Genomic DNA, 23,488 nt, shown 5'->3' on the forward strand with positions numbered 1-23,488 from the left:
TCTGTGTTTAAGAGTTGACCTGTTATGGTTCATGTTTAAGACTTATTCATTCAAAATATTCAATCATCATCTAATTTTCACAAGACCTTTATATGATAGGTGCATAGTATTGATTATCTGTTTTTTGATGATAAATCTGATCAACAGCTGAAGTAAGGGAATAGGGAACTATAAAAGGCATTCATTATGCAAAAAAAAAAAAAAAAAATCAAAATTTAACCAGGATTGTTTTTGGTTTTTGTTTTCTCAGTGTTGAGGATCAAACCCAGAGACTCACATTCTAAGACAGTGCTCTACCACTGAGTTACACTTACAGACCTAATCATGTTGTTTTTTAGCTAAGAACATAAGACAAATTTTATAAGATAGTTATTTGTTCCATCCTGAATCTGACAATCTTGTTCTAATGAGGCCTCACTACAACAAGAAGCAAAGGATCCAAGAGTTTAAAGGGCACACAAAACAATCAGCCAGAGTAGAAATTCCTTCAAGCTGAGTCTTGGAATTACATAAAATGGTTGTATTTATCATTTGCATTGCACTAGGCAAAAACTCAAACCAGTTTGTTCACTAAGATCAAATAGTACTTCCATGAAATAATTCTCAATAATTAGGTCTTTGAACAATGATATACAAATATGCATAATTGTCAAGAACTCCTATCTGCCTCAGAGACTCTTTGTTTACCACTTTGGTACTATATTTGCACTGATTTGCTAAGGACATTAACCTCTGTATGCCTCAGTTTTTTCCAGCAATGAAACGGCAAGTTTAGTCTAAGACAGACATATTCTATGCCAAAAGATTTAGGAGGAGAGACTGCATAGATTTCAAACAAACAGAAGATAGGCAGGAATTTTTGTTTAAAAGGTAAGATTCCCGCCCCCAACCCCCAGTCCAGGGTCTTGTATATGCTAGGGAAGTGCTCTATTATTGAGTTAAATCCCAGCCCCTTTTTCTTTACTTCTTTTGTTTTTATCTCAACTGGCTTTGAATACTTTGACACCATTCCATCTTAATACTATATTTATGCTGCCACAGTGGCGCATGCCTGTGATCCCAGTGACTTGGGAGGCTGAGGCAGAAGGATTGCAAGTTCAAAGTCAGCCTCAGCAACTTAGTGAGGCCTTAAGTAACTTAGCGAGATCCTGTCACAAAATAAAAAAATAAACAAATAAATAAAAAGGGCTGGGGATGTGGCTCAGTGGATAAGTGCCCCTGAGTTCAATACTAGTACCCCCTTCCCCACCAAATATATTTATAAGACGTCTCCTGGGTTTCTATTAGCTATATTTCAATCAATTACTTATAATACCACCTTTCAGAACAGTTAAAATTAAAATTCTGAGATCCTTAGGGAACTGGTGATATAAAAAGGCCAAGAACAGAGAAAACACATCATACAGTTCATCCTGAGTTCCTGATTGAATGTGAAAAGAAAGGGTCTCATTACCTCTTACAATAAATTCTAAAACAGGAAATTTATCAAATTAATACATTAAATGACACACAGGCAAAGTTCTCATGCATTATTTACTAGTGTAGAAATTGTAAAGGAAGATCCATTGCTTATAAAATATTTCGAGTTTAAAATTAATGTTTTGTGTTTTTTTTATCATTTGTCTCTTTTAAAAATTACTAAAAATACTGCCGTCTACAGGCTGAGACTTTTTACACACCAATTATATTTGAAATTGAATAATTAAGAGAAAAACAATTTCTATTCATTGTAAAAGAAAAGAAGAGAAGCAAAGCACAGATAAGAAAGAAATCATTAACTGTGGATAAATCTGACTAACCTAAATGTACTTCTACATTTCTAATGAGTAACCTTCCTTATTAGGTAACAATAATGTCAGATGCTTCACCTTTAAGTGAAACTATGCAGAAATGGGAAGTTTAGCTAGTATTTTCTTCCAAAAAAAAAGATAAATGGCATCTCAAGAATGGCCTAGGGAAGGCTAGTGCAAATGCTATACAGCATCATATTAACCCAGCCACCAAGGACAGGGGATCACAGGATTATCGGAGTTTGCTAAATAGGGAAGAGGATATTTATAGATATCAGAGTTCTGCTTGAAAGGTACAAAGTAAGCTGATTTAAGAGGCTGGATGAAAGAGAGAGCAGAGTAAGTGTATTCTATGCACCTATCTGTTGTGCCACACTTTATTTCAAATGTCAAATGAAGAAACATTAGAAGTTGAACTTATGATGGGGCTGAGTTATACAGTATAAATACAACAAAATTAATTTTTAAACTATATTTTTGGCCCAAATATCCATTCATTCAATTAGCATTAACAGCCACATCGTGTTCCAAGCACTACAGTGAGCAAAACTGGTAAGATCTTTATGTAGGATTAACCTTCCTATGACATTAAATAAAACTAATAAGAGGGACTGTGGCTGAGGCTCGGTGGTAGAGTACTTGCCTACCATGTGCAAGGCACTGGGTTTGATCCTCAGCACCATATAAAAATAAATAAAGATATTGTGTCCACCTATAGCTAAAAAAATATTTAAAAAAACTAATAAGAAATAAGAACTTCAGCTAATGGTATGTATGTGTTATCAGCATGTATGTGTACACGTTATCTGCACGCTGGACAAAAGTGTTCTGACTCACCCACAAAACATTTAAACAGACTTTTCTACCAGTAAACCATGAATAGATGTGCTACTGACTACAGACATTTTATCTGCTTCAAAATCAGCTTAATCTCAGCTCCTGGCACAGGCTTGGCATACTGACCTAAATGGTACAAACTAGGTCATTCAAAAAACCAGAGTGGTGGAGGGGGAGAGAAATTTTTTGTTAAATGAAAGTATATGGAGGCTGGGATTATAGCTTAGTGGTAGAGTGCTTACCTAGCATGTGTGAGGCACCGGGTTTGATCCTCAGTACCACAAAGAAATAAATAAATAAAATAAAGGTATTTTGTCCATCTACAACTAAAATATATATATATATATGTATATATATATACATATATATATATATATATATATATATATATATATGGTTGTGAGGAGCAGCTAAAATTTAAATATTAAAACTACTAAGCCAAGTGTCAAATACATGCACTCCCCATAACTAGCTTAAATGGAACTGACTGTCATTTCTTTTTACCTCTTTAAACTGAACTAGTGCTAGTTGCAGTGGCACACACCTATAATCCTAGCCACTTGGGAGGCAGAGGCAGGAGGATCCTAAGTTGGAGGTGAGCCTCAGCAACTTAGCAAGTAAAAAAAATGAAAAGGGTTGGTCATGTAGTTTAGTGGCAAAGTGCCCCTGGATTCAATCCCTAGTACCAGAAAATAAATAAATAAATAAATAAATAAATAAACAAACTGAACTACAGTTTTTTTTTTTTTTTTTTTTTTTTTTGCGGTACTGGGGATCGAACTCAGGGCCTTGGGCTTGCGAGGCAAGCACTCTACCAGCTGAGCTATCTCCCCAGCCCTGAACTACAGTTTTGAAAGGAATTTTTTTTCCCATCACCTTTCTATGAAATAAATATAGTGCTTCCTAAAGAACAAGTGGGGTCTCACTTCAGTAAAGTCCTGATGAAAAGAACATTGTGGGCTTTAGAGTTTCAGACAATATTTAGCTTCCCTGTGTGAGTAACCCTGGTCACAATTTCATCTAGAAAATGGGAACAATACTTCCATCTCAAGAAAAAAGCTATGAGGACCAAATCAAGTAATGTATGTAAAGCATGATGCATAGCAGTCACTCAAAAGAGTATATGTATTTAATTATACAAATTTATATATATATATATATATATATTTAATTATACTGTACATATATATATTTAATTATACAAATTTCTTTTGTATGCTGCTGGGGATGGTGTGGCCCAGGGTCCCACACATAATGAGCATGTGCTCTATCACTGAGCCACACCCTCAAAGCCCCACATTTTTTAAACTAGTTTTTGTTGCTGTGGTGGTCGTACTGGGAATTGAATCCAGGGGAGTTCTACTGCTGAGCTAGGTCCCCAGCCCTTTTTATTTCATTTTGAGACAGGGTCTCATTAAGTTGCCCAGGCTAGCCCTGAGCCTGTGATCCTCCTGTAAGTAGCTGGAATTACAGGTGTGTGTCACTGTGCCCTGGCATTGTTTTTTTTTTTTGGGGGGGTGGGGATCAATTGTATTATTTACGGACCATTTTTTGATCAGAAAACATAAATACTGTTGGGAACAATTGTCAAATGTTGACCATGCTTGGTAACTATCACAAGTTCCATGTATGTAGAAAGTACTTCATAAAAAATAATAATTGAGTTATATATTAACAGAGGTTAGCTATGTGCCAAAATTAGTCATCTGAGTATTTCATCAAGAACTTGGTGTCGTGGGTGTGGTGGTGCAAGTCTGTAATCCCAGTGGCTGAGACAGGAGGATCACAAGTTCAAGGCTAGTCTGTGTAATTTAGCAAGACCCTGTCTCAAAATAAAAGACTAAAAAGGCTGGAAATATAACTCAGTGTAGAACACCCTTGGGTTCAATCCCCAGTACCACAAAAAAGAAAAATAAAATAACTTGATGTCATAAGGCAGGGGTAAAAAAATATGACCCTAAATGTTCAAAGAAATTCATAATGATTTTTTTGTTGCAGGAACTCAATTAAAAATATGTATTAGTCGTAGCTTAAGTTTTTAAAACAAAGAAGCAAAAGCCAATGCTCACTCTTCACTTGTATAGTTAACCATAGGGGCTCATGGGATACCAGACTTGACACACTTAATCACACCACTGACCATTTACATTCAATGATCCACTTCCATTTCTAAGAATAGTTTACACTTTTGGAGAAAAAACAGATAAAGAACACAGAATAATTTGTCCTAATTTCTAACTGTTCAATTTAAGAAAAGAAAAAGAAAAAGAAAATCTGTTTTGATTATTAAATATGACAGTTGTATTGAACAGTGTTGCATATATACTGTCATTTTGTTGTATACAGTACCAGTTTGCACCTGGAAACATGAGCAGTGGTTAATGTATTGAGGCCTATAATTACAAATTAAGCAATCATGAAATTATACAGTCCCCTTAATTGATAAACAAAACTGGGAAAAGTTAGCCAACTCTCATGTTTCTCATCTATAATGACAAATCTCATTCTCTGTTATTTTTGCATGCCTTTTTCATTTCAAACTTAGTTATTTTCTGTGTAAATATTTATGTTTGCACTCATTTGTTGGGATAAACTTAGCCTTTAATGGACAGCTCATGTATAAACGATTAATAAAAAGAAAACACTTGTAAAAATCTGTTTAGCCTGAGGTTAAAAAAACTGCATATGTAGCAAGTGTGAAAAGTGATTGGCAATCTCATTTTTTGTAAAAATCAATAGAAATTTTTTTCCTGTCACAATTTACTCATTGGATAATCTAACCAATGATACATGCATTTTTCTCTGCTGGACATCTAGATTTTCATTCATAAGTCAACATAAGTTATTCCACATTTAAAAAATCATAAAAAGGGGGCTGGAGTTGTAGCTCAGTGGTAGAGCACTTGCCTAGCATGTGTGAGGCACTGGGTTTGATCCTCAGCACCACATAAAAATAAATAAAGTAAAGGCATTGTGTCCATATACAACTAAAAGAATATTTTTTAAAAGTCATAAAAGGGACTACGGGAGAGGGCGAGGAAGTAACTATAACTGGCTCTTTGCAGTTGGTAAGTCAACCTACCTGCTTTAAAATCTATTTTTTTCTTTGACTAGATATAAAAGTACTCAATTGCATTTTTGTTCCTTCTACTTAACTGTACAAGATTCAACAAGAAACTGAGTGTCAATGGTCAAATCTGTCACATATCGTGATTTACAATGAGAAAGTTTAATTTCAGCTGACAGAGAAAAGGTTTGTCCAAAACTCATGGCCACTCTCCAGTTTTAATTTTCCATTCATTTTAGTCTAGCGACCCCAAGCTAGGATTAAGACCTTTGGACCTGGTGTGATCACTTGCAAAAGGGGACGGCAACAGGTTTCAAAGGAAATGATAAGGACTAGGCAGCTAATTCGCCTCTATCAATACAGATTAAGCACAGAACGAAAAATAGGTCATCACCAACAACCAGACCTTGTAAAACTCTCAGCAAATAAATAACTCTGGTCTGCAGACACTGAGACGTCGTAAAATCTACCAGGCATCCTTTCCAAGAGGCACCTCTTTGTGTCCTGGGACTTAATCCCTCCCCGCCTCACCCGGGAGACTCGCGCATCTCGAGGAAGAGGAGAGCTGGGCTACCATCTCCCTTGATGCCGCCAGGGTGACCTCAAAGATCACAGCACTGGCCCTTCTCTCCGCTTCTGGTCGGGCCCCTTGCAGACCCCACTGTCCTGCGGCGCGGGGAGGCCGATTCCCCGGAAGATCTAAAACCTGCGTGCGGAGACAGCTCTCCGCAGTTCCTCCGATCCACCTTCGGCCCTATCCCCAGACTAATGATGGAGCTCAGGCTCCGTACCAAGTCAGCCCCACACTCTGCCAGCCCCTTCCCCTAGCCTAGGACCCAAAGCAGCCCCGCCTTCCTCCCCAGGCCCAGGCCTCCCTCCAGGGCCCACCCTTGGGGCTCCCCGCCGCCCCCGAAACCAATTCAGAACCCAGACAACAGGCTGAGCGCCATCCCATTCCCTCCTCGGCTTTAAACGCAGTGCCCCGCCCTGGGCCTGGGGACGGGAGGGAGGCGACCCGCCGGCTCTAGAGGGGCTCGGGCCCCCACACTCACCATCCTCCCGTCGAGTCCCTCCTCCTCCTCCTCCTCCGCCTCCTCCTCCTCCTCCTCCTCCTGCCTCCCCCGTTACCAGGGGCAACTGCTGCGGCACCGCCCCCGACGTCCCTCGCACGCACAGCGGAGGAGAAAAGCAGCCGTATGGGGCGGGGTCCAACTTCGCTTTCTCCAAAGTGCGCAAGCGCGCCGAAATGCCCGCCCACTGCGCAGGCGGGCGGTGGTGCGGCTGGAGGCTTAGTCTGGCATGCTCAGACCCAGGGAAGGTGAAAACTCGCCCACGTGGCTGGCGGGAGCCTACTGGCTTGTGATTGGTCCAGAAGGGGAGACGTGGGGGCGGGAGAGGGGGAGGTTCCTCGGCCCAGGCAGAGAAGTGCATTCAGGCCGGTCTTCCAACGTGTGCTACGTCTGGTGGCATTAGTCTTGGTGCATCCCTCCTGGGAGCAGGTAAGGGACCTTGAGAGGAGACCACCGACCATATCTACCTCCAATGCCCACATCCCGGGGAGGGAGCTTGAATCCGTTCTGAATCTGCCTAGGGAGGGTTGCAGAACAGGCAGCCTGGACTTGGACCTTCAGAGACCACGAGGCGCTAGGGTGGCCTGTGAATCCTTCCCCTCAATCCCTGTTGCTTTCTAGTGCCAGGCCGAGGGGCTGGGGTGAATGGATTGCGCACCCATCTCCACAGCCCTTTGTCTGAGTCTGGGATAGAGGAAATCTGTTTGGGGAGAAGTCACCTGTAGGAGGGCAAGAGACAGACTGGATACTGGCTCTGATCCCTTAGGTGAGCTGACAACCGAAGTAAAAGGCGTTTTGGGGTCCCGCTGGGTTTTATTAATCTACCTTGGATCGGAAGTGCTGCCTCCCACCCCTTTTACATGCAAAGGATCATGTGGTAAGTGTGCTCCAGGCCAGGTTCTAGACGCTGGAGTCACAACAGTGGACACAATCTGCCCTAGTGGAAATAACATCCTTAGTAAATGCTTTTAATACAAGATTTTATTTTGTTCTCACAGCGCTAGAAATTGACTATTGTTAGCGGTAGAGCTGGACTTGAACTGACTTCTAAGCACTGTTTATAGTGTTGTTTATAAACGCTATTGTCCAGGTAGGAGGAACAGAGTGATTTATGTCTTGATGTAAACCAAGAACCTAGAACTTTCCAAAGACCCAATAAAGCCTGGAAGTTTGATAAGTTGTTGAGGGCCTTGCTGAGGCTTTCTTTGAACTTGTGATCTCCTGTCTCAGCCTCCCTAGTAGCTGGGATTACAGGCATGAACTACCATGCCCCGTTTCATTTTTTTTTTTTTTTTTTTTCAAGAAGAAAATAAAATAGACTGAAGTAGGTAAGAGGACCTGTTTAATGGCTTGGAGTTACTTAGAGTCTTGTGACCTCAGGGAAGAAAGGCCTATCTATTGTCAGACTCTGAGGACTGGATCTGTGTTTTTCACCTTTATATCTGCTCCCTTGTGCATGGTGCAGGGCCATGTGTGCCACAGATGCTTAGCATGCTAGTTCAATGTGAACCTTTCTAGGTTTCAGAAAATTAAGATCTGGTATTCCTAATATCTTTGAGATATGACATTCTCTGATTCTAGGAGATAGCAATCAGTCACCTGTTTGATTTCCACTTCCCACCTTGTTCCTAGTAGTGAAACCATAATCCTTCAGAAGGCCACCCTGGACATGATGGTGACCTTTCTAGGGAGGACTAGACATGACTTGTGAGGGAGGAGGGAGAATAACTATGGACAAAACATAGAAACCAGATATGACTCAGTATAGGAGGGGCAGACAATTTGTAGCTTCATTAAAGAAAGGCTGAAACTGCATGCCTACAACCCCAGCACTCTGGGAGGCTGAGTGAGGCAGAATGATTGGAAGTTCAAGGCCAGCCTCAGCAACTTAGCGAGCAATTTAGACCCTGTCTCAAAATAAAAAATAAAGTGGTACTTATACACAATGGTCTATTACTCAGTCATAAGAAGAATGATATTGTGGCATTTGCTGGCAAATGAATGGAACTAGAGACTTTCATGTTAACTGAAATAAGCCATTCCCCAAAAACCAAAGATTGAGTGTTCTCTTATATGCAGACTCTGACTCTAATAGGTTGAGGGGAGTGGAGGTTCACTGGATTTGGATGGGGGCATGTGGGGAAGGGAGGGGAGCTGGGAATGGGAAAGACAGTAGAATGAATCCAACTTAACTTTCCTTTGTATATGGATGCATGACCAGTGTAACTCCACGTCATGTACAATTACAAGAATGGGAAGTTATACTCCATGTACATATGCTATGTCAAAATACATTCTATTGTCATGTGTAACTAAAAAGGAAAAGTTAAAAAAATTAAAAAAAATTTTGTTGTAGATGGACACAATACCTTTACTTTATTTATTTATTTATTTATGTGGTGCTGAGGTTCAAACCCAGGGCCTCACACGTGCTACGCAAGTGTTCTACCACTGAGCCACAACCCCAATCCCAAATTTAAAAAATTTTCCTGGGTTCAAATCCCCAGTACCACAAAAAATAAAATAAAATAAAATAAAATTTAAAAATTAAAAAATAAAATTATTTTTGTGGTTCAGTGGTTAAGCACCCTGGGTTCAATCCCTAGTACCAAAAAAAAAAAGTTTTTTTTTTTTAAATTATTATTATTTTATATTTCTAACTTTAAAGCCTGCTCTTATTTCTGTAATCAGGGCAGATTCTGAGCTTGACTTAAAAGAGGTAACATCCTTGATGCCAAGAGAATCCAAGAATAAGCTGGAATACATTTCAGATAGAGATTAAATATTTTTAGAGGGCATATGAGAGATACAGCAGTGACATTATAGATGTGGTCCCAATGCTCATGTCTGGGGAGGTAGACTTTATACAAAGAATTGTAAATGACAAGGTGACAATTGCAGAAGCCCCGCATTCTGCAAGGAAGGACAGGATGTTGTTGGAATATATAACAGAACTTTAGTCTGCCTTGCAGGAGTCAAGGAATTGTGCTCTTTTCAGGAGTAGTGGTTATGGGGGGAAAGGTTTCAGACTGACAATTTATTTTGGTGGGGGGGTCTTATAGTTTATTTAAAGAAGGCTATATAGTTTATATAGTTTATATAAAGGGTGTGATGATGCATGCTTATAATCCCAGCACCTCAGGAGGCTCAGGCAGTAGGATCACAAGTTTGAGGCCAGCGATATCCTGTCTCAGAAGAAAAAATAATAAAGGCTGGGATGTAGCTCAGTGGTAGAGCATCCCTGGGTTCAATTCTCAGTATCACAAAAATGAAAAACCAGGCTCTGTGCAGTTTTTATTCTGACCTCAGTTAAGCAGGTAAAGTTCTTTTGTAATTTAGCAAATGATTACCCCATCAGGGTGCCTCTGTTTTGAGAGGCAGAGGACTTTGCCATGTTGTGTTGAGGGTGAAGAGAAATGTCATAGACGTTAAGCTGTGTGTGCACATATGTGTTGAAGGAATAGAGTTTGGCTCAGTTGGACTGTCTCTGGAAGTATGCGTCTGGGACTCTCTAAACCAAGGTGGTATGTAATCTGCTGGCCACCAGACTTCTTTGAGCTTCCTGTAGAGTCTGGGAAGTGAGCCCTTTCCTCGCCCCACTCTAGTTCAGTTTGGTCTATGAACCAGCAAGTAGGAGCCCAAATGAAGAGGTGAACACAGCCAGTGGACACTTGCTTCCTGGCTTCTGCCTTCCATATAGGTTGCCACCACAGTCACAGCTTCAGGGTGAGACAAGGGTGCTGTGCATACTGCATGGTGGGCCTCCCCTGCCCCATTCCTTCCTCTTAGGAGTGATGATCCCTGGCTTATCAGTTTCCTGAAGTCTTCCCCGCTTAACGATAATCTAAAAATTGACCACTGTCCTTCCATTCCCCATCTTTTGGTTCCTCCTGCCTCCTATCTCTCCCATCATTCAGGTCTTTTTTTCTTGACTTGCCTTCTAAATTGGTTTTCAGGACTTGTCTTCAGCTCTTTTATTCTATTTTGTGTATTCTCACTGGGAAACTTTAGCTTAAACTACCTCAGTGCTGCTGACTTAGTTTTTCACTTCTATTCCAGACCTCTGTGCCTTCAAGTCTGAATCCCCCTGCCCCTCCTGGCCCTCTCCAGCAAACAGAATACTTAAGGCGACCAGGGTGAGCAAAGGGAACACTCCCTTCTGACTTCATAGGAGAATAGTTAAGTTAAAGTGACGCTTTGAAGAAAAATAGATGACTTAACAGCAGAAAGTCTAAAAGTAAATTTGGAACCTATTTGTCAGAAAACCAGAAGGACTGAACAGGTGTGATTTATTTATTTATTTTATATTCTTTTTTTTTTTGCAAATGGGGTACAACTTGTTTCTCTGGTTGTACATAAAGTAGAGGTGTACCATTTGTGTATCATACATTTACATAGGATAATGGTGTTTGTTTGTTTGTTTTTGCGGTGCTGGGGATTGAACCCAGGGCCTTGTGCTTGCAAGGCAGGCACTCTACCAACTGAGCTATCTCCCCAGCCCGGGTAATGGTGTTTGATTCATCTGTGTGTTTTTTTGTTTTTTTTTTTTTTTTTTGAATGGGTGTTATTTAGTGAAAAGGGGAGAGAAGAGCGCCTGGATAGGGAATGACATTTAGAAAGGCCCCTAACGGGACTGGGGAGATAGCTCAGTTGGTAGAGTGCTTGCCTTGCAAGCACAGGGCCCTGGTTCAATCCCCAGCACTGCTAAAAAAAAAAAAAAAAAAAAAAAAAAAGGCCCCTAACAGGAGGGAGCCGGTTATATTTAAGAAATTCCATGGCATCCCAGTGACTCAGGAGACTGAGGCAGGGGATTGGGAGTTCTAGGCCACTGGGGCAGCATTAAAAAAAAAATGTCCCGTGATGCTCGAACCAACACCTGGAAAACCAAGCTCACTGTTTTCTTTCTCAAAGCCTATTTTTCTATACTGTAGGTCTGAGCACCTTATTGCCCAATCAACAAGCCTGGTGTCACTCTAGATACTTATGGTGTGTTGCCTTGGCTAGGCTGAACAAGACTCTCTGAATTCCCTCCTGGTGTTCTAGTGGGCAGTGAGGGAGGAGCATCACACACCTCTCAGTCCTCAGTCGAAGACTCATTGAGGTGCTGCTGTGAAGGGATTTTGCAAATGTAATTAAAGTCTCTAGTTGGGTGACTTTAATCATAAGGGCGGTTATCAGATGGAAGCCCTTTTAGGAAGGACTAGACCCCTGAGGTCTAAAACTCTGAGGTGCTGTGTTCTCTGTTCCAGGGTTGACCCCTGACTGACACAGCATTCCTCCTATACCCAATTGCTTAGGAAGTCATTCGATTCTGCTTTAAAAAGTTCTCTCCTTTTGGTCTCTCTGGGTGCATTTGGATTCATTTGAGCCTTACCTCTTCTCGGCTAGAGTATCAGGATTCCCTTCCCGCTGGCCTCCCTGTTTCCTACAAAGCCCTCCCACACCCATTTATTTTCATTTGATTGCCCAGAGTTTTCTTCCCTTCTTTTTTATACATGTTGGGGATTGAACCTAGGGATGCTTACTTTGAGACAGACTCTCCCTAAGTTGCTGAGACTGGCCTCATACTTGCCATTCTTCTGCATCAGCCTCCTGAGTCACTGGGATTATAGGTGTGTACCACCATGCCTGGCCCAAAGTGTTCTTCTTCTTTTTTTTTAAGATGAATAGTTTATTGAGATATTATTAATTTATCATAAGTTTCATTCTTTTTTTGTGTGTGTGTTTGGTGCTAGGGATTGAACCCAGGGCCTTACTTGTGCCAGGCAAGTGCTCTACCACTGAACTACATCCCCAGCCCCTCAGAGTGTTCTTCTAAGTACACGTCTAGTCTTATTACTCTTCTTTTGATCCTTTCGTGACTTGCTGAAATTTAAAGGTCTCAGCTTTTTTTTTTTAATATGTGACTCTATCTTCTCTCTTGGCCTATTAATTGTACTTCTTTTTAAAATTTTTTTTTTTAGTATTTGCCCTGCAATCTGCAATATATATTTACAACTAGTCCAAGTCCACTTTCAAATAACACTGTACAGCCGATTGCTGTGGTACACACCTGTAATCCCAGCAACTTGGGAGGCTGAGATAGGAGGATCGTAAGTTTAAAGCCAGCTTCAGCAACAGTGAGGTGCTAAGCAACTCAGTGAAACCCTGTCTCTAAATAAAATACAAAATAGGACTGGGGATGTAGATCCATGGTCAAATACCCCTGAGTTCAATTCCCAGTACCCCCATGCCCTGCCTCCACAAAAACTGTACAATTTCACAGGTAGTAGAACACCTTATAATAGAGAAGTCCCAATTTGTTCCTCATATCCTTTTTATTTTTTATTCTGAGACAGGGTCTCCCAAGTCACTTAGGGCCTCACTAAGTTGCTGAGGCTGACTTGGAACTTGCAGTCCTCCTACCTCAGCCTCCTGAGTTGCTGGGATTACAGGTGTGTGCTACCATGTCCAGCTACTCATCCTTCATATTATTGCTGTCATTCTTCTTACTTATCCATAATTACCTGTTGATTAAGAATTCAGAATAAGCCTGCAATGTTGCTCATGCCTCTAATCCCAGCTGGCTACTTGCAGGGGCAGGTTGGGGGGCTACTGAGAGGGAACTGAGGACTGCAAGTTCCAGGCTAGTCTAGCAAGAGTCAGACCTTGTCTCAAGAATATTTTTTTTCAGAGTAAGAAAAAAATAAGGATTTTATTTTACTTGCACTATCCCTTTTCTGATATTCTTTCTTTCATTATGTATATATGAATTTATGATCTAAAATTTTCTGTCTGATGAACTTCATTTAACATTTTACAAATCAGGGCTACTGGTGACAAATTCCCTGTTTCTTTGTCCAGCAGATTCTTTATTTCTTCCCCTTTTTTGGTGCTGGGGATTGAAACCAGGGCCTTGATCTCCCTCTGTGCTACTTTCCAGCCCGAGACTTTTTTAAATATATGTTTTAATTGTCAATGGACCTTTATTTTATTTATTTATTTACATGTAGTGCTGAGAATCTAACCCAGTGCCTTACATGCGCCAGGCAAGCACTCTACCACTGAGCCACAACCCCAACCCCAAGACTTCTTAAATAAGGTGTGAGACTTGCCATCCTTTGTCCTAATCCCTTTTTATTCTGCAGGAGCCCTCCTGGGGCAGTGGTAAGGTAGAGGAGAGGAAGCATCAGTCTCTGTCCTTTAGGGAACCTGTACTGTGCCTGTGAACCTTCACAAATGCCTCTCAGTCTTCCCTCAATTCCTTTAGGTGAGACAGGAAATGAAGTTCCCACCCGCAGGCGGTTAGGCTCTGGTAGAAGTTTCCCTGAGCATAGGCCTTGAGAAGAACAGGGGGGGTTTCATATTTCAAGATGGCTATTTTCCCATCTCCCTGCCAGAAGCACCAGGGAAGATTATATACTCTTTCATTGGTGGGCTCTTGCTTCCTAGTTGGACTCTGAGCTCCCCAAGGATGGACACAATCCCTTTTTTCAGTCTTTCCGACAGTGATCAAGCACAGGGTCAAAACCATAAGCAGGTATTAGGAAACACATGTTGGTACCTAATTTCTCAATCTGATGATCATTCACCGGGACTGCCCCAGCGGAGTCAAAAGATGTCCAGGAGAGCTGGGGAGATAGTTCAGTTGGTTGAATGTTTGCCTCGCAAGCACAAGGTCCTGGGTTCAATCCCCAGCACCACACAAACACAAAAAAAAGATGTCCAGGTGCTGGTGAAAGTGGCTAATCTATAACAGGGGGAGGCACTCAGGGCCCTTGGGCAGGCTTTGATTTGAGTGACAGTCCTTGCTCTTTCTCTGTTCCTTAAGTCCACAGTTTTGTGTGTGAGCAAGATGGAGACCAACCTGTCTGATTTTAACATCGATGCCCCCCGTTGGGATCAGTATACTTTCCTGGGGCGGGTGAAGCACTTCTTTAACATTACGGACCCCCGCACTGTCTTCGTATCAGAGCGAGAGCTGGACTGGGCCAAGGTGATGGTGGAGAAGAGCAGGTGAGTCAAAAGAAGGGACTGGAGGTGCTCAATGATGTTGATGGGATACTCAGTGGGAGAGGGAAACTGAAGGAGAAGGAATAAGCAGAGATCTCTGGAAGGCGGGAGAAATGAGAAGAGGGAGACTGGGAGGACTCGATTGAGCTGGTTGGTAAACTGCCTGTTGTCCTTGGGTGACAGGATGGGGGTCATACCCCCAGGTACTCAAGTGGAGCAACTGCTCTATGCCAAGAAGCTATATGACTCAGCCTTCCATCCTGACACTGGGGAGAAGATGAACGTCATTGGGCGGATGTCCTTTCAGGTCCCTGGCGGCATGATCATCACAGGCTTCATGCTCCAGTTCTACAGGTGGGCCCTGGAGCAGAGCAGGGGGATATGCAGCTGCCTGGGTCTGCCAGGAAGGAAGCCAGCTTAAGATGATAATAGCGGTCCTCTAGTCCTCTTGATTGATCACTTTCCAGATATAGGCAGTGTGCTAAATTCTTTGCATGTATTGCCACATTTACCCCTCTTAATAACCCTGTACATAGGTACTATTATCATTTCTCTTTTGTAGATGGAATTCTAGAGAAGCTAAGTAACTTTTCCAAGTTCACACAAACAAATTGTCCTAAGTTCTTTAAGAAGCACTTATTCACAATGAATTTATTTTTCTAATGTAACATAGGCTGGGCATAGTGGCACATTCCTATAATCACAGCAACTCAGGAAGTCAAGTCAGGGGGATCACAAGTTTGAGGCCAGCTTCAGCCACTTAGCAAGGCCCTGAGCAGCTGTGAGATCCTGTCTCAAAATAAAAAATAAAAAGGGTTGGGAATGTGGCTCAGTGGTTAAGCGCTCCTAGATTCAATCCCCAGTACCAAATAAATAAAGAAAGAAAGAAAAAGAAAGGAAGGCCCTTTTTCTTGGCTCACTTGGGGATGGAATAAACTTTCTCTGTAGCTGCTGGATGTGTGACTCTTCCTCCTCTTCTATCCCTTCCCTTTTTTCTCTTGCCTCCTTCTACCTGTGTGTTCATTTGTTCAGTTTTGAGCTAGACCTTGGGCCAGGTGCTGGGAATATAAAGACTTTAGGCTCTTCCCTCATGGAGCTCTTGAGGAGAACAAGAAGTAAACAGAGTGCAGCTTGGTCCATGGTAGGTTGGAGGAGGAATATGGGGTTGTGGGAGCAGGGTACATGGAATGATTAATTCTTTCTCAGAAAGGACGGGACAGGTTGGGAAGGTTCCAAGGATTTTTCCATGTGTGGAAGGAGGAGGGTTGAAGATATTCCAGGCAGAGGACCCTGCCTGTCCAAAAGCCTGATACATAAAACAGAGTGGGAATGGCAGATGATGTGGTAACTGGTAGACCTCAAGCCCTCCCTTCCATGCTAACTCTCCCCTTCTGGCCTCCCTTCCTGTTAGGACCATGCCAGCAGTGATCTTCTGGCAGTGGGTGAACCAGTCCTTCAATGCCTTAGTCAACTACACCAACAGGAATGCTGCCTCCCCAACATCAGTGAGGTAGGAGACCTGAACCCCAAGCTATCCTCTCACCTCCTCAGGAACAGCCCTGCTGAAGAGCTCCTGGGCTGTCACTCCATGTGTGGGAACTGCAGTGAGCAGGTAGCAAAGTCATCCTTTTCAATGTTTTGAAGTATTTTCTCAGACTGACTAGGAGAGTATGTTCTTCCCAGACCAGTTCAGAATATGCTCATTTATTCATTTGACACAATAAATGTTCATGAGTGTATATTATATACTAGGCAGGTTTCCAGGAGTTAGGGATACCTTGACGAACAGGACATTGTGGTCCCTGTTGTGGTGGAGTTTAAGGTCTTTTAAGAAAAGAAGCACAATAATCTCAGATTGGGATTGCTGTCATTCAGGACAGACAGGGTAACAGAACAGCAAACTGCAGAGGGATGTCCCTGTAGATAGGCTGGTCAGGAAGTCCTTTCTGCAGAGATAACATTTTAGCTGTTTCCAAAGGATGAGAATTCAGCCCCATAATAGCCCAGGGAAGAGTCAGGTGTGATGGTGTCGACTGTACTTCAGCAATTCAGGAGGCTGAGGCAGGAGGATGACAAGTTTGAGGCCAGCCTGGGCAATTTAGCCAGATTTGTCTCAAAATAAAATTACAAGGGGCTGGGGATATAGCTCAGTGGTGGAACCCTTGCCCTGAGGTCTGTGACACCTGAGGCCCTGGGTTCAATCCCCACGTCTATAGGGGGAAAAAAAAGAAGCAGCCCAAGAAATAATTTCACAGACAGGGAGAATCAGTGTACACAGGTTAAATACTGAAAGAAGACCACGGGGCCAGGGCATTGTGAGTGACGGGGAGAGGGTCCAAGATGAGACTGGGGACTGATAACGTGGTGTGAAGCCTTGATACCAGATTTCCTCCCGCAAGCCTGTGGTCTTCCCTTAGCTAGCTGGGCCCCTACTCCCAACACCTAATCTTTCATCCATCAGCATCTCTTTCCTCCACTAGGCAGATGGCCCTTTCCTACTTCACAGCCACAACTACCGCAGTGGCCACTGCTGTGGGCATGAACATGTGGACAAAGGTATGGTCAGAGGTGACTGTGGGCACAGTGGCCACCAGGGGGCAGCAGAGTCTTGGGGAAGACAGCAGAACTGTCCTAGGATCGTTCCATAGTGGGCCTTGGCGAGAGTTTGGGATTCTGTCTGGATGTCTGGTCGTGTGATGGTAGTTTGGTTCAACTGTCTTCCTTTCTGTATAATCCTGAAGTCCCCTCTATGCCCATCTTCCCATGAGCCTGAACAATTCCATTGTTCCCTGCCCCCAACAGAGAGCGCCTCCCTTGGTGGGCCGCTGGGTGCCCTTTGCTGCTGTGGCTGCAGCTAACTGTGTCAATATCCCAATGATGCGACAGCAGTGAGTACAGGGAGCCCTGTTTCTCTCTACACACCACAACTTAGCAGGGAAAGGGCAGGAAACCAAGGCAGTGGGTGGCTTCCTAGGACTGGGACTTTATGGAGAGGACTGCTGTGCGAACCTCTGAAGGGTCCCTGAAGACTGGCCACCCCTGTGGTGATGACCCTGACAGTGGTAATGGTGGGTGACGTAGGGCAGTCAACCTGTCTGTTGTTGCAGGATGGGGAAGACAGTATGGACGTGTGGGGTTTTATTGCAGATCCTCTCCTCTCAACTGAAGCTGTGTTAAAGTCGTGAACTCTGCCTACCCGTACAGCCCTGGGATGATGACCAAATGATATGCAGCAGAGCAAGGAGCCTAAAGATAGAACAGAACGGAGAAGCTTGAACAAAGCCAGAGGAGTAGATAGGTGTTTTCTAGACCCCCAGCTCTAAGTGTTTCAGCTGAAAAGGTGGAAAAACAGTGTTTATTGCAGTTTTTACCCTTTTTTTTTTTGCAGTGCTGAGGAACAAATGCAGTGTCTTGTGCATGCTAGGCTAGTGTTCTACCACTGAGCTACATCCCTAGTCTGCTTTTTGTTTCTTGACTAGAGTGTGCAGAGATATTCCTCTGCTTTGAGATGTTCCTCTGCTCCACACAGCACCTGGGACATAGCAAATGCTACATCAGTGTTAGCTATTGTTGCTGCCATTGTTGTCATTAATATCTACAATCCATGTTTTCTTGGGACTACTAGCATTGGAGATTTACCATAGGATCCCTTAGAGAAAGAACACTACAGAATATCTTGTATCCACATTGCTCCTTTCCTCTTCCCTTACCTCTTCTATTTCTTTCCCAGAAAACGGATAAGTGCAGCCACCTACCTGGTCTCTGGTGGAGTGCTGTCAAGAGCTGGCCTGATGCCAGGCATGCATGGTAGTACACACCTGTAACCCAGTGGTTCAGGAGGCTGAGGCAGGAGGATTGCAGGTTCAAGGCCAGCCTTAGAAACTTAGCAAAACCCTTTCTCAAAATAAAAAAAAAGGGGGAGGGGTGCTGGGGATGTAACTCAGTGGTAAAGTACCCCTGGGTGTAGTTCCCAGTACTCCCCCACCACCAAAAAATAACTGATCTGTGAACAGCCAGAGTAGCTCCTTGGGTAGTGGTCACTGTCAGGTATTGGACTAAGTAGTTGTCAGGCATTATCTTATTTAATCCTCACCAGGCCCAATGAAGTGGGTGCTCAGATTATCCCCATTTTGCAGATCAGGAGAACTGAGACTTTAGAAGGGTTAAGGACCACACTCAAGATTATACACATGCTCTGCAGTTTCACTAGTCAGCTGAGGCAGTATGTACCCTGGACCAACTCTCTTAGCCACTGCTCACTGGCGTGTGGAAGGAAGGTCAGGGAGCGAGGTTGCAGAGGGTGCTTCCTAGAGCTTGAGTGCCCTGGCCTTGGTCCCTTGGTGTGTCACAGGCCTGGCAGGCTCCCAGCACACCTTTCCCAAGTCCAGCAACTCCTGTTTATGTTTAGGGAACTCATCCAGGGCATCTGTGTGAAGGACGGGAAGCAGAATGAGCTTGGCTATTCCCAGGTGAGCAGAGGCCTCTCTTGGGGTGGGAGGGCGGATTTCCTTCTAAGACCCTGTTTCCTCCTTAGTGATCACAGCAGGCCTTTGTGCCTTTATAGTATTAAAAAGGTTTGTCCCTGACTCCAACCTTGTTCCCTATAAATTTTCCTGTATTTCTCTGTTAGGAACAGCCCTCTTATATTCTTCCTGCATCATTTCTGGTTCTGAAACCAGCTCTGACTTGCCCAAGACTCTTATCCTGCCCTCTAGTGCAGTCCACATACACAGAATAAATCATTCCTGATCATTTAATCTTTTCTGCCCTCAGAGAGCTGCAGCCATAGGCATCACCCAAGTGGTAATTTCCCGGATCACCATGGCTGCCCCTGGCATGAGTAAGATGGAGAAGCCTTCCTATCCTGGGAAACTCTGGAATACATGGTGGAGGCCTTAGCCACACTCAGCTTTCTGGTGGGAGGTGGAACCCTAGCCTCTACAGCCGTGCTTCTCAAACTCCGGAGAACCATTGTAGTTCGTAGGATATGAATTAATCAAAAATTGGGGGGAGAAAGTTATTTTCGTTGAACTTATGAAAAGTCATAAATGTGTCAATGCTTGATGTGCTGGACACAGTGTGGGCTGCTTAGGAGACAGTGGTAGAGAGAATAAATTCCTTGCCTGGGTTTGCTTCCAGCAGAGACATATTGTAAAATTTGTTTACATGAGCCCTCAAAGTTAGTTTTTAATTTTGAGAAGGTTGCTTTGGGCCTAGTAGTATATGTCTTCCTGTTACAGGTTCGAACGCTCAGAAGTTTGGGAAGCATGTTTTTCCTAGGACTTGGGGGAGAGAGAGTGACCAAGATATGCAATCTCTGTTCTCCCCGGTGGCAAATATTATTTGGCACTTTTGGGGAAAGAGGGACCCTCTCAGTTCCTACCCTGACTGTAGAAAGGGGTCTTGGCGAGAGTTTTCTAGCCATCCTCCACCCGCAGCTTCTCTCCTGTTCTCTTCTAGTCTTGCTGCCAGTCATCATGGAAAGGCTGGAGAGACTGAATTTCATGAAGGTAAGTGGGGTTGTCTTTGCATCTTCCCTGCCCAGTTGCCCAACCACATCTGTGCTTGGAACTCCCTCCCCTCCCCTCCTGCCCACTTCTGTATTAGCCAGCAGAGCCTGGTTCCTGGACTTGCAAACACTTCCTTCTCCTCTCCCTCAGGTCCAGCAGGTACTGGCTTCTGGTTTTTGCTATCTGGCTGATCCGTAGAAGGGCAGGCATGGGGTTCACTTTCATGTACCTAGGACCCATGCGGGTCTCTCTTCTATTGTTTTTGTACAGAAAGTCAAGGTGCTGCATGCCCCATTGCAGGTCATGATGTGCGGGTGCTTGTGAGTATGGTGTTTGGATGGTTTGGGTACTATGGTGGCTAGGACATCCAAGATCTGTCTTCTTGTTAGCCTGTGTTGGAGAACATATTCTTTACCTGAAGCTGCACATAATGGTACAAGTCCATAATTCCAGTGGCTTGGGAGGCTAAGGCAAGAGGATGGCAAGTTCAAGGCCAACCTTGGCAACTTAAAGAGATTGTTTAAAAATAAAAAATAAAAGGGATTGGGGATGTAGCTCAGTGGTAATGACACAAGTCACATCAGCATTCTTAGGAACCTGCCACTGGCTAAACATGTCCTGGCGATAATCATGCATTGCAAAGCCGTGGGGTTAATGACAATGGCTCCATTCCCTACCTGGCTATGGGTGCTTGTGATCTTGATCTTGGGTACACTGCTTGCATACCCTCGTCATAGCATTATCTCTCTCATCTGCTTGAACCTGGGTGTGAGGGGGGGGGTGAGGGGTGGCAGGACACTGGTTTCGTCCCCATGCCAGGATAAGTTTGCTCATGTTCAGAGGATGGGGAAAGGCTGGAGGGAGAGGACTGAGGATCTGGCTGGGGAGGCAGGCCAGGTGCCTGGGCATCTCCCTAGAGCATTCAGGGATGGGGTGTGGACAGGGCTGCGTGTCCCCTAACGCTTTGGTTTATTGTTTCTTACAGCCTCCTCTTCATGGTGCCAGTGGCATGTGGGCTCTTCCCACAGATATGGTATTGGCCTTTTGTCGTCCACTTTGGTTTATTGAACACCCTGCCTCTGCTGCTCCAACCTGCCTTCTGTCCATAGCGAGAGGGACAGAACAGGAAAGGCATCAATTTCTAAGGACAAGTCCCTATCAGTCTAAATTCTGGGCCTCTTAACCCTGGGTGAAGGGCAAACTACCCCAGTTCTGCAAGGGGAAGAACAACCAGGAGAAGGAATAAGTTGCTCCTGCCCCTTGGCACAGGCTCAGCCTTAGAGATATGGGGTGGGGGACAAGAGACTTTCCTTCCTGCTGGCTGGGTTATTTGGAAGCTTTGCTCTGGCCAGATCTGGCCTTTAAAATTGAATAAGGGACATATTCTGGTTCATGTTTCCCAGAGGCCAGATGATGACCTCTCTACTTTCTCTTGCTGTCCCCGAAGGTGGATGAAGGGAAGGGAGGCATCAGACAGGGGAAGTGGGGAGTGGAGACTGGCTCCAGGAGATGGGCGTAGCTTGGTTAGGAACTCAGAAGGAGCCCGTCTCCCCTTCCTTGAACTCTAGTTCCATACTGGTTCCGTGGTCATCTGCTGCACACCTCCTGTATCCTGAGCACCAGGATTATCATTTTGTGAAGAAGCTAGAAATTTAAACCCAGAACTTTAGTTTAGGGAGAGTGAAGCCAGGCCTGAGAAGAGGTGAAAGCAGCATACTGTGGTATATGAAGTCCTGTAATAATTTGGTCTGGAAAAATCAGGAGGTAACGTCGATTGGAATTTTTCTGAGGGTACTTTGCCACTTATCCCAGGTGGCAAGCTCATAATCTCCTGTTCTCTTCAGTGAATTACCAGTTTCCTATCTGGAACCAGAGCTCCAAGACACCATCAAGGCCAGCTATGGAGAACATGTACCTTATGTCTACTTCAATAAGGGTCTCTAAATGCCCCACTCCAGCAAAGACCAGTGTATACCCACATTTACCAGCTCCTTCAGCTGCTGTGCACACCTGTCCTGCATTCTCTTTACCAACCAGGCCTGAGAACCATGCTGGATCAGGGGAGAGGAGGGTAGCTGGGTGTGTCTACCCAAGCACCTAGTTTATTGGACTCCAGGGGATAAAAATGAAAAAGGATTTGCAGGTACAGCTCATTGGTAGAGAGTTGGCCTAGCATGAGTGAGTTCCTGGGTTCATTCCCCAGCACTACAAAAAAGAAAGAAAAGAACGAGGACCAAAAAGAAAAAGAACCTAAGTATTCAATCTGCCTCTTCCTTAACCCCTGTCCCCTGGAGACAAGAGCTGAGGGCTTCTGAGGGATAAGTTAGTGCTACCTGGGGAGACACTGAAGCCATTCATTTGGGAAAAAAACAGGAAATCTTTAGGATTCCCTTCCAGCAGTGATTGGGGATGAGCCCCTGGGACCAGAAAAGTTCTGCATCTTCCCTTCCCGCTACCTCCTCTCCCAAGTAATGGAATCTTTTACCCTTGTAATTCTAGCTTGACACAAGAGAAGGGGAAAGTGATCTGAGCCATTTTGGGACTCATCTCCACTCTTTCCAATTCTCTTCTTCATTGTCCCCTTGCTGGAAAGCTTCCTTTGGGAGTGCTGCTAAACTAGAACTTAATTAGGCACCCAGGACTTATTAGTGCCAAAAGGGACACTGCAAAGCAGCAGAGTTACATGGTGTTTCAAGTCTTGTTCATTGACATTGACTTTGTTCTGTCTTACTCATGTCTGGATCTGTGCTTGCCATCTGCTCTATAATGGTGGAAGTCTCTTCTCTCGTTGCCTCGTATCTCTATTTGAAAAGATAAATCCACTATGAGTGAAAAGGATGTATGTAGGTATTAACCACACACTTCAGTGGGTATAATTTCCTGGCTGCCTCCCTCAGCCCATTAGCTTAAACACCAAAGAAAGACTTGTGTGTACTGAATGGGAAAGGGAAGTTTTACTTGGACACCTCTTAGAGGAAATTGACCAGGACCAAAGAGCCTTAAGTGCACACAGCAAAGCATAGCCACTTCCCCTCTCTAGCTGGACTGCCAAAGTGGTTTCTCAAGTTCCTTGGGGACTATTGTGGCATACCTGGGGTCACTGTGAGTTTTGTCTGGTAAGATCTGCTGACTGTTCAAAGGCTGTCACTGTGAATTCAATAAATTACTTGAAAGATCATGGAAAAAGTGCAAACTAAGCTAATAAAGTCTAGATGGAAAGCA

The 23,488-nt window shown here is 43.8% G+C and overlaps 2 protein-coding genes across 6 annotated transcripts in view; one reads left to right on the forward strand and one right to left on the reverse strand.

Annotated features, from left to right (window-relative positions):
• Arl3 (ADP ribosylation factor like GTPase 3) overlaps positions 1-6,800 on the reverse strand; it is a 37,671-nt gene extending 30,871 nt beyond the window's left edge. Inside the window, exon 1 of the mRNA XM_047553165.1 lies at positions 6,747-6,800. Coding sequence (XP_047409121.1) covers positions 6,747-6,749 — 3 coding nt within the window. The 5' untranslated portion in view covers positions 6,750-6,800. The remainder of the gene's footprint in view (positions 1-6,746) is intronic.
• Positions 6,801-7,096: 296 nt separating this feature from the next.
• On the forward strand, positions 7,097-23,488 carry Sfxn2 (sideroflexin 2). Of its 5 annotated transcripts, none has more exons than XM_047554144.1 (13): positions 7,097-7,193; positions 14,575-14,759; positions 14,940-15,110; positions 16,168-16,266; positions 17,237-17,312; positions 17,559-17,644; positions 19,165-19,225; positions 19,530-19,596; positions 20,217-20,266; positions 20,417-20,425; positions 20,537-20,586; positions 21,252-21,299; positions 22,111-23,488. In XM_047554144.1, the coding sequence occupies exons 2-13, from the start codon at positions 14,599-14,601 to the stop codon at positions 22,208-22,210; spliced, it is 978 nt and encodes a 325-aa protein (XP_047410100.1). In that variant the 5' UTR covers positions 7,097-7,193; positions 14,575-14,598; the 3' UTR covers positions 22,211-23,488. The 5 variants fall into 5 exon arrangements, with proteins under 5 accessions (XP_047410100.1, XP_047410103.1, XP_047410102.1 ...); XM_047554146.1 differs by lacking the exon at positions 7,097-7,193 and adding an exon at positions 10,170-10,288; XM_047554149.1 differs by lacking the exon at positions 7,097-7,193 and adding an exon at positions 10,873-10,900.

The sequence above is a fragment of the Sciurus carolinensis genome, chromosome 5 (assembly GCF_902686445.1).
Source record: "Sciurus carolinensis chromosome 5, mSciCar1.2, whole genome shotgun sequence".
In the NCBI taxonomy this organism is placed as follows: domain Eukaryota; kingdom Metazoa; phylum Chordata; class Mammalia; order Rodentia; family Sciuridae; genus Sciurus; species Sciurus carolinensis.

Coding starts and splice junctions, on each gene's coding strand:
- Sfxn2 (XM_047554144.1), top strand. CDS start 14,599: ATGGAGACCAACCTGTCTGATTTTAACATCGATGCCCCCCGTTGGGAT. Junction 19,226..19,529: donor ATGAGCTTGGCTATTCCCAG/GTGAGCAGAGGC, acceptor TTCTGCCCTCAG/AGAGCTGCAGCCATAGGCAT. Junction 21,300..22,110: donor GGGCTCTTCCCACAGATATG/GTATTGGCCTTT, acceptor TGTTCTCTTCAG/TGAATTACCAGTTTCCTATC.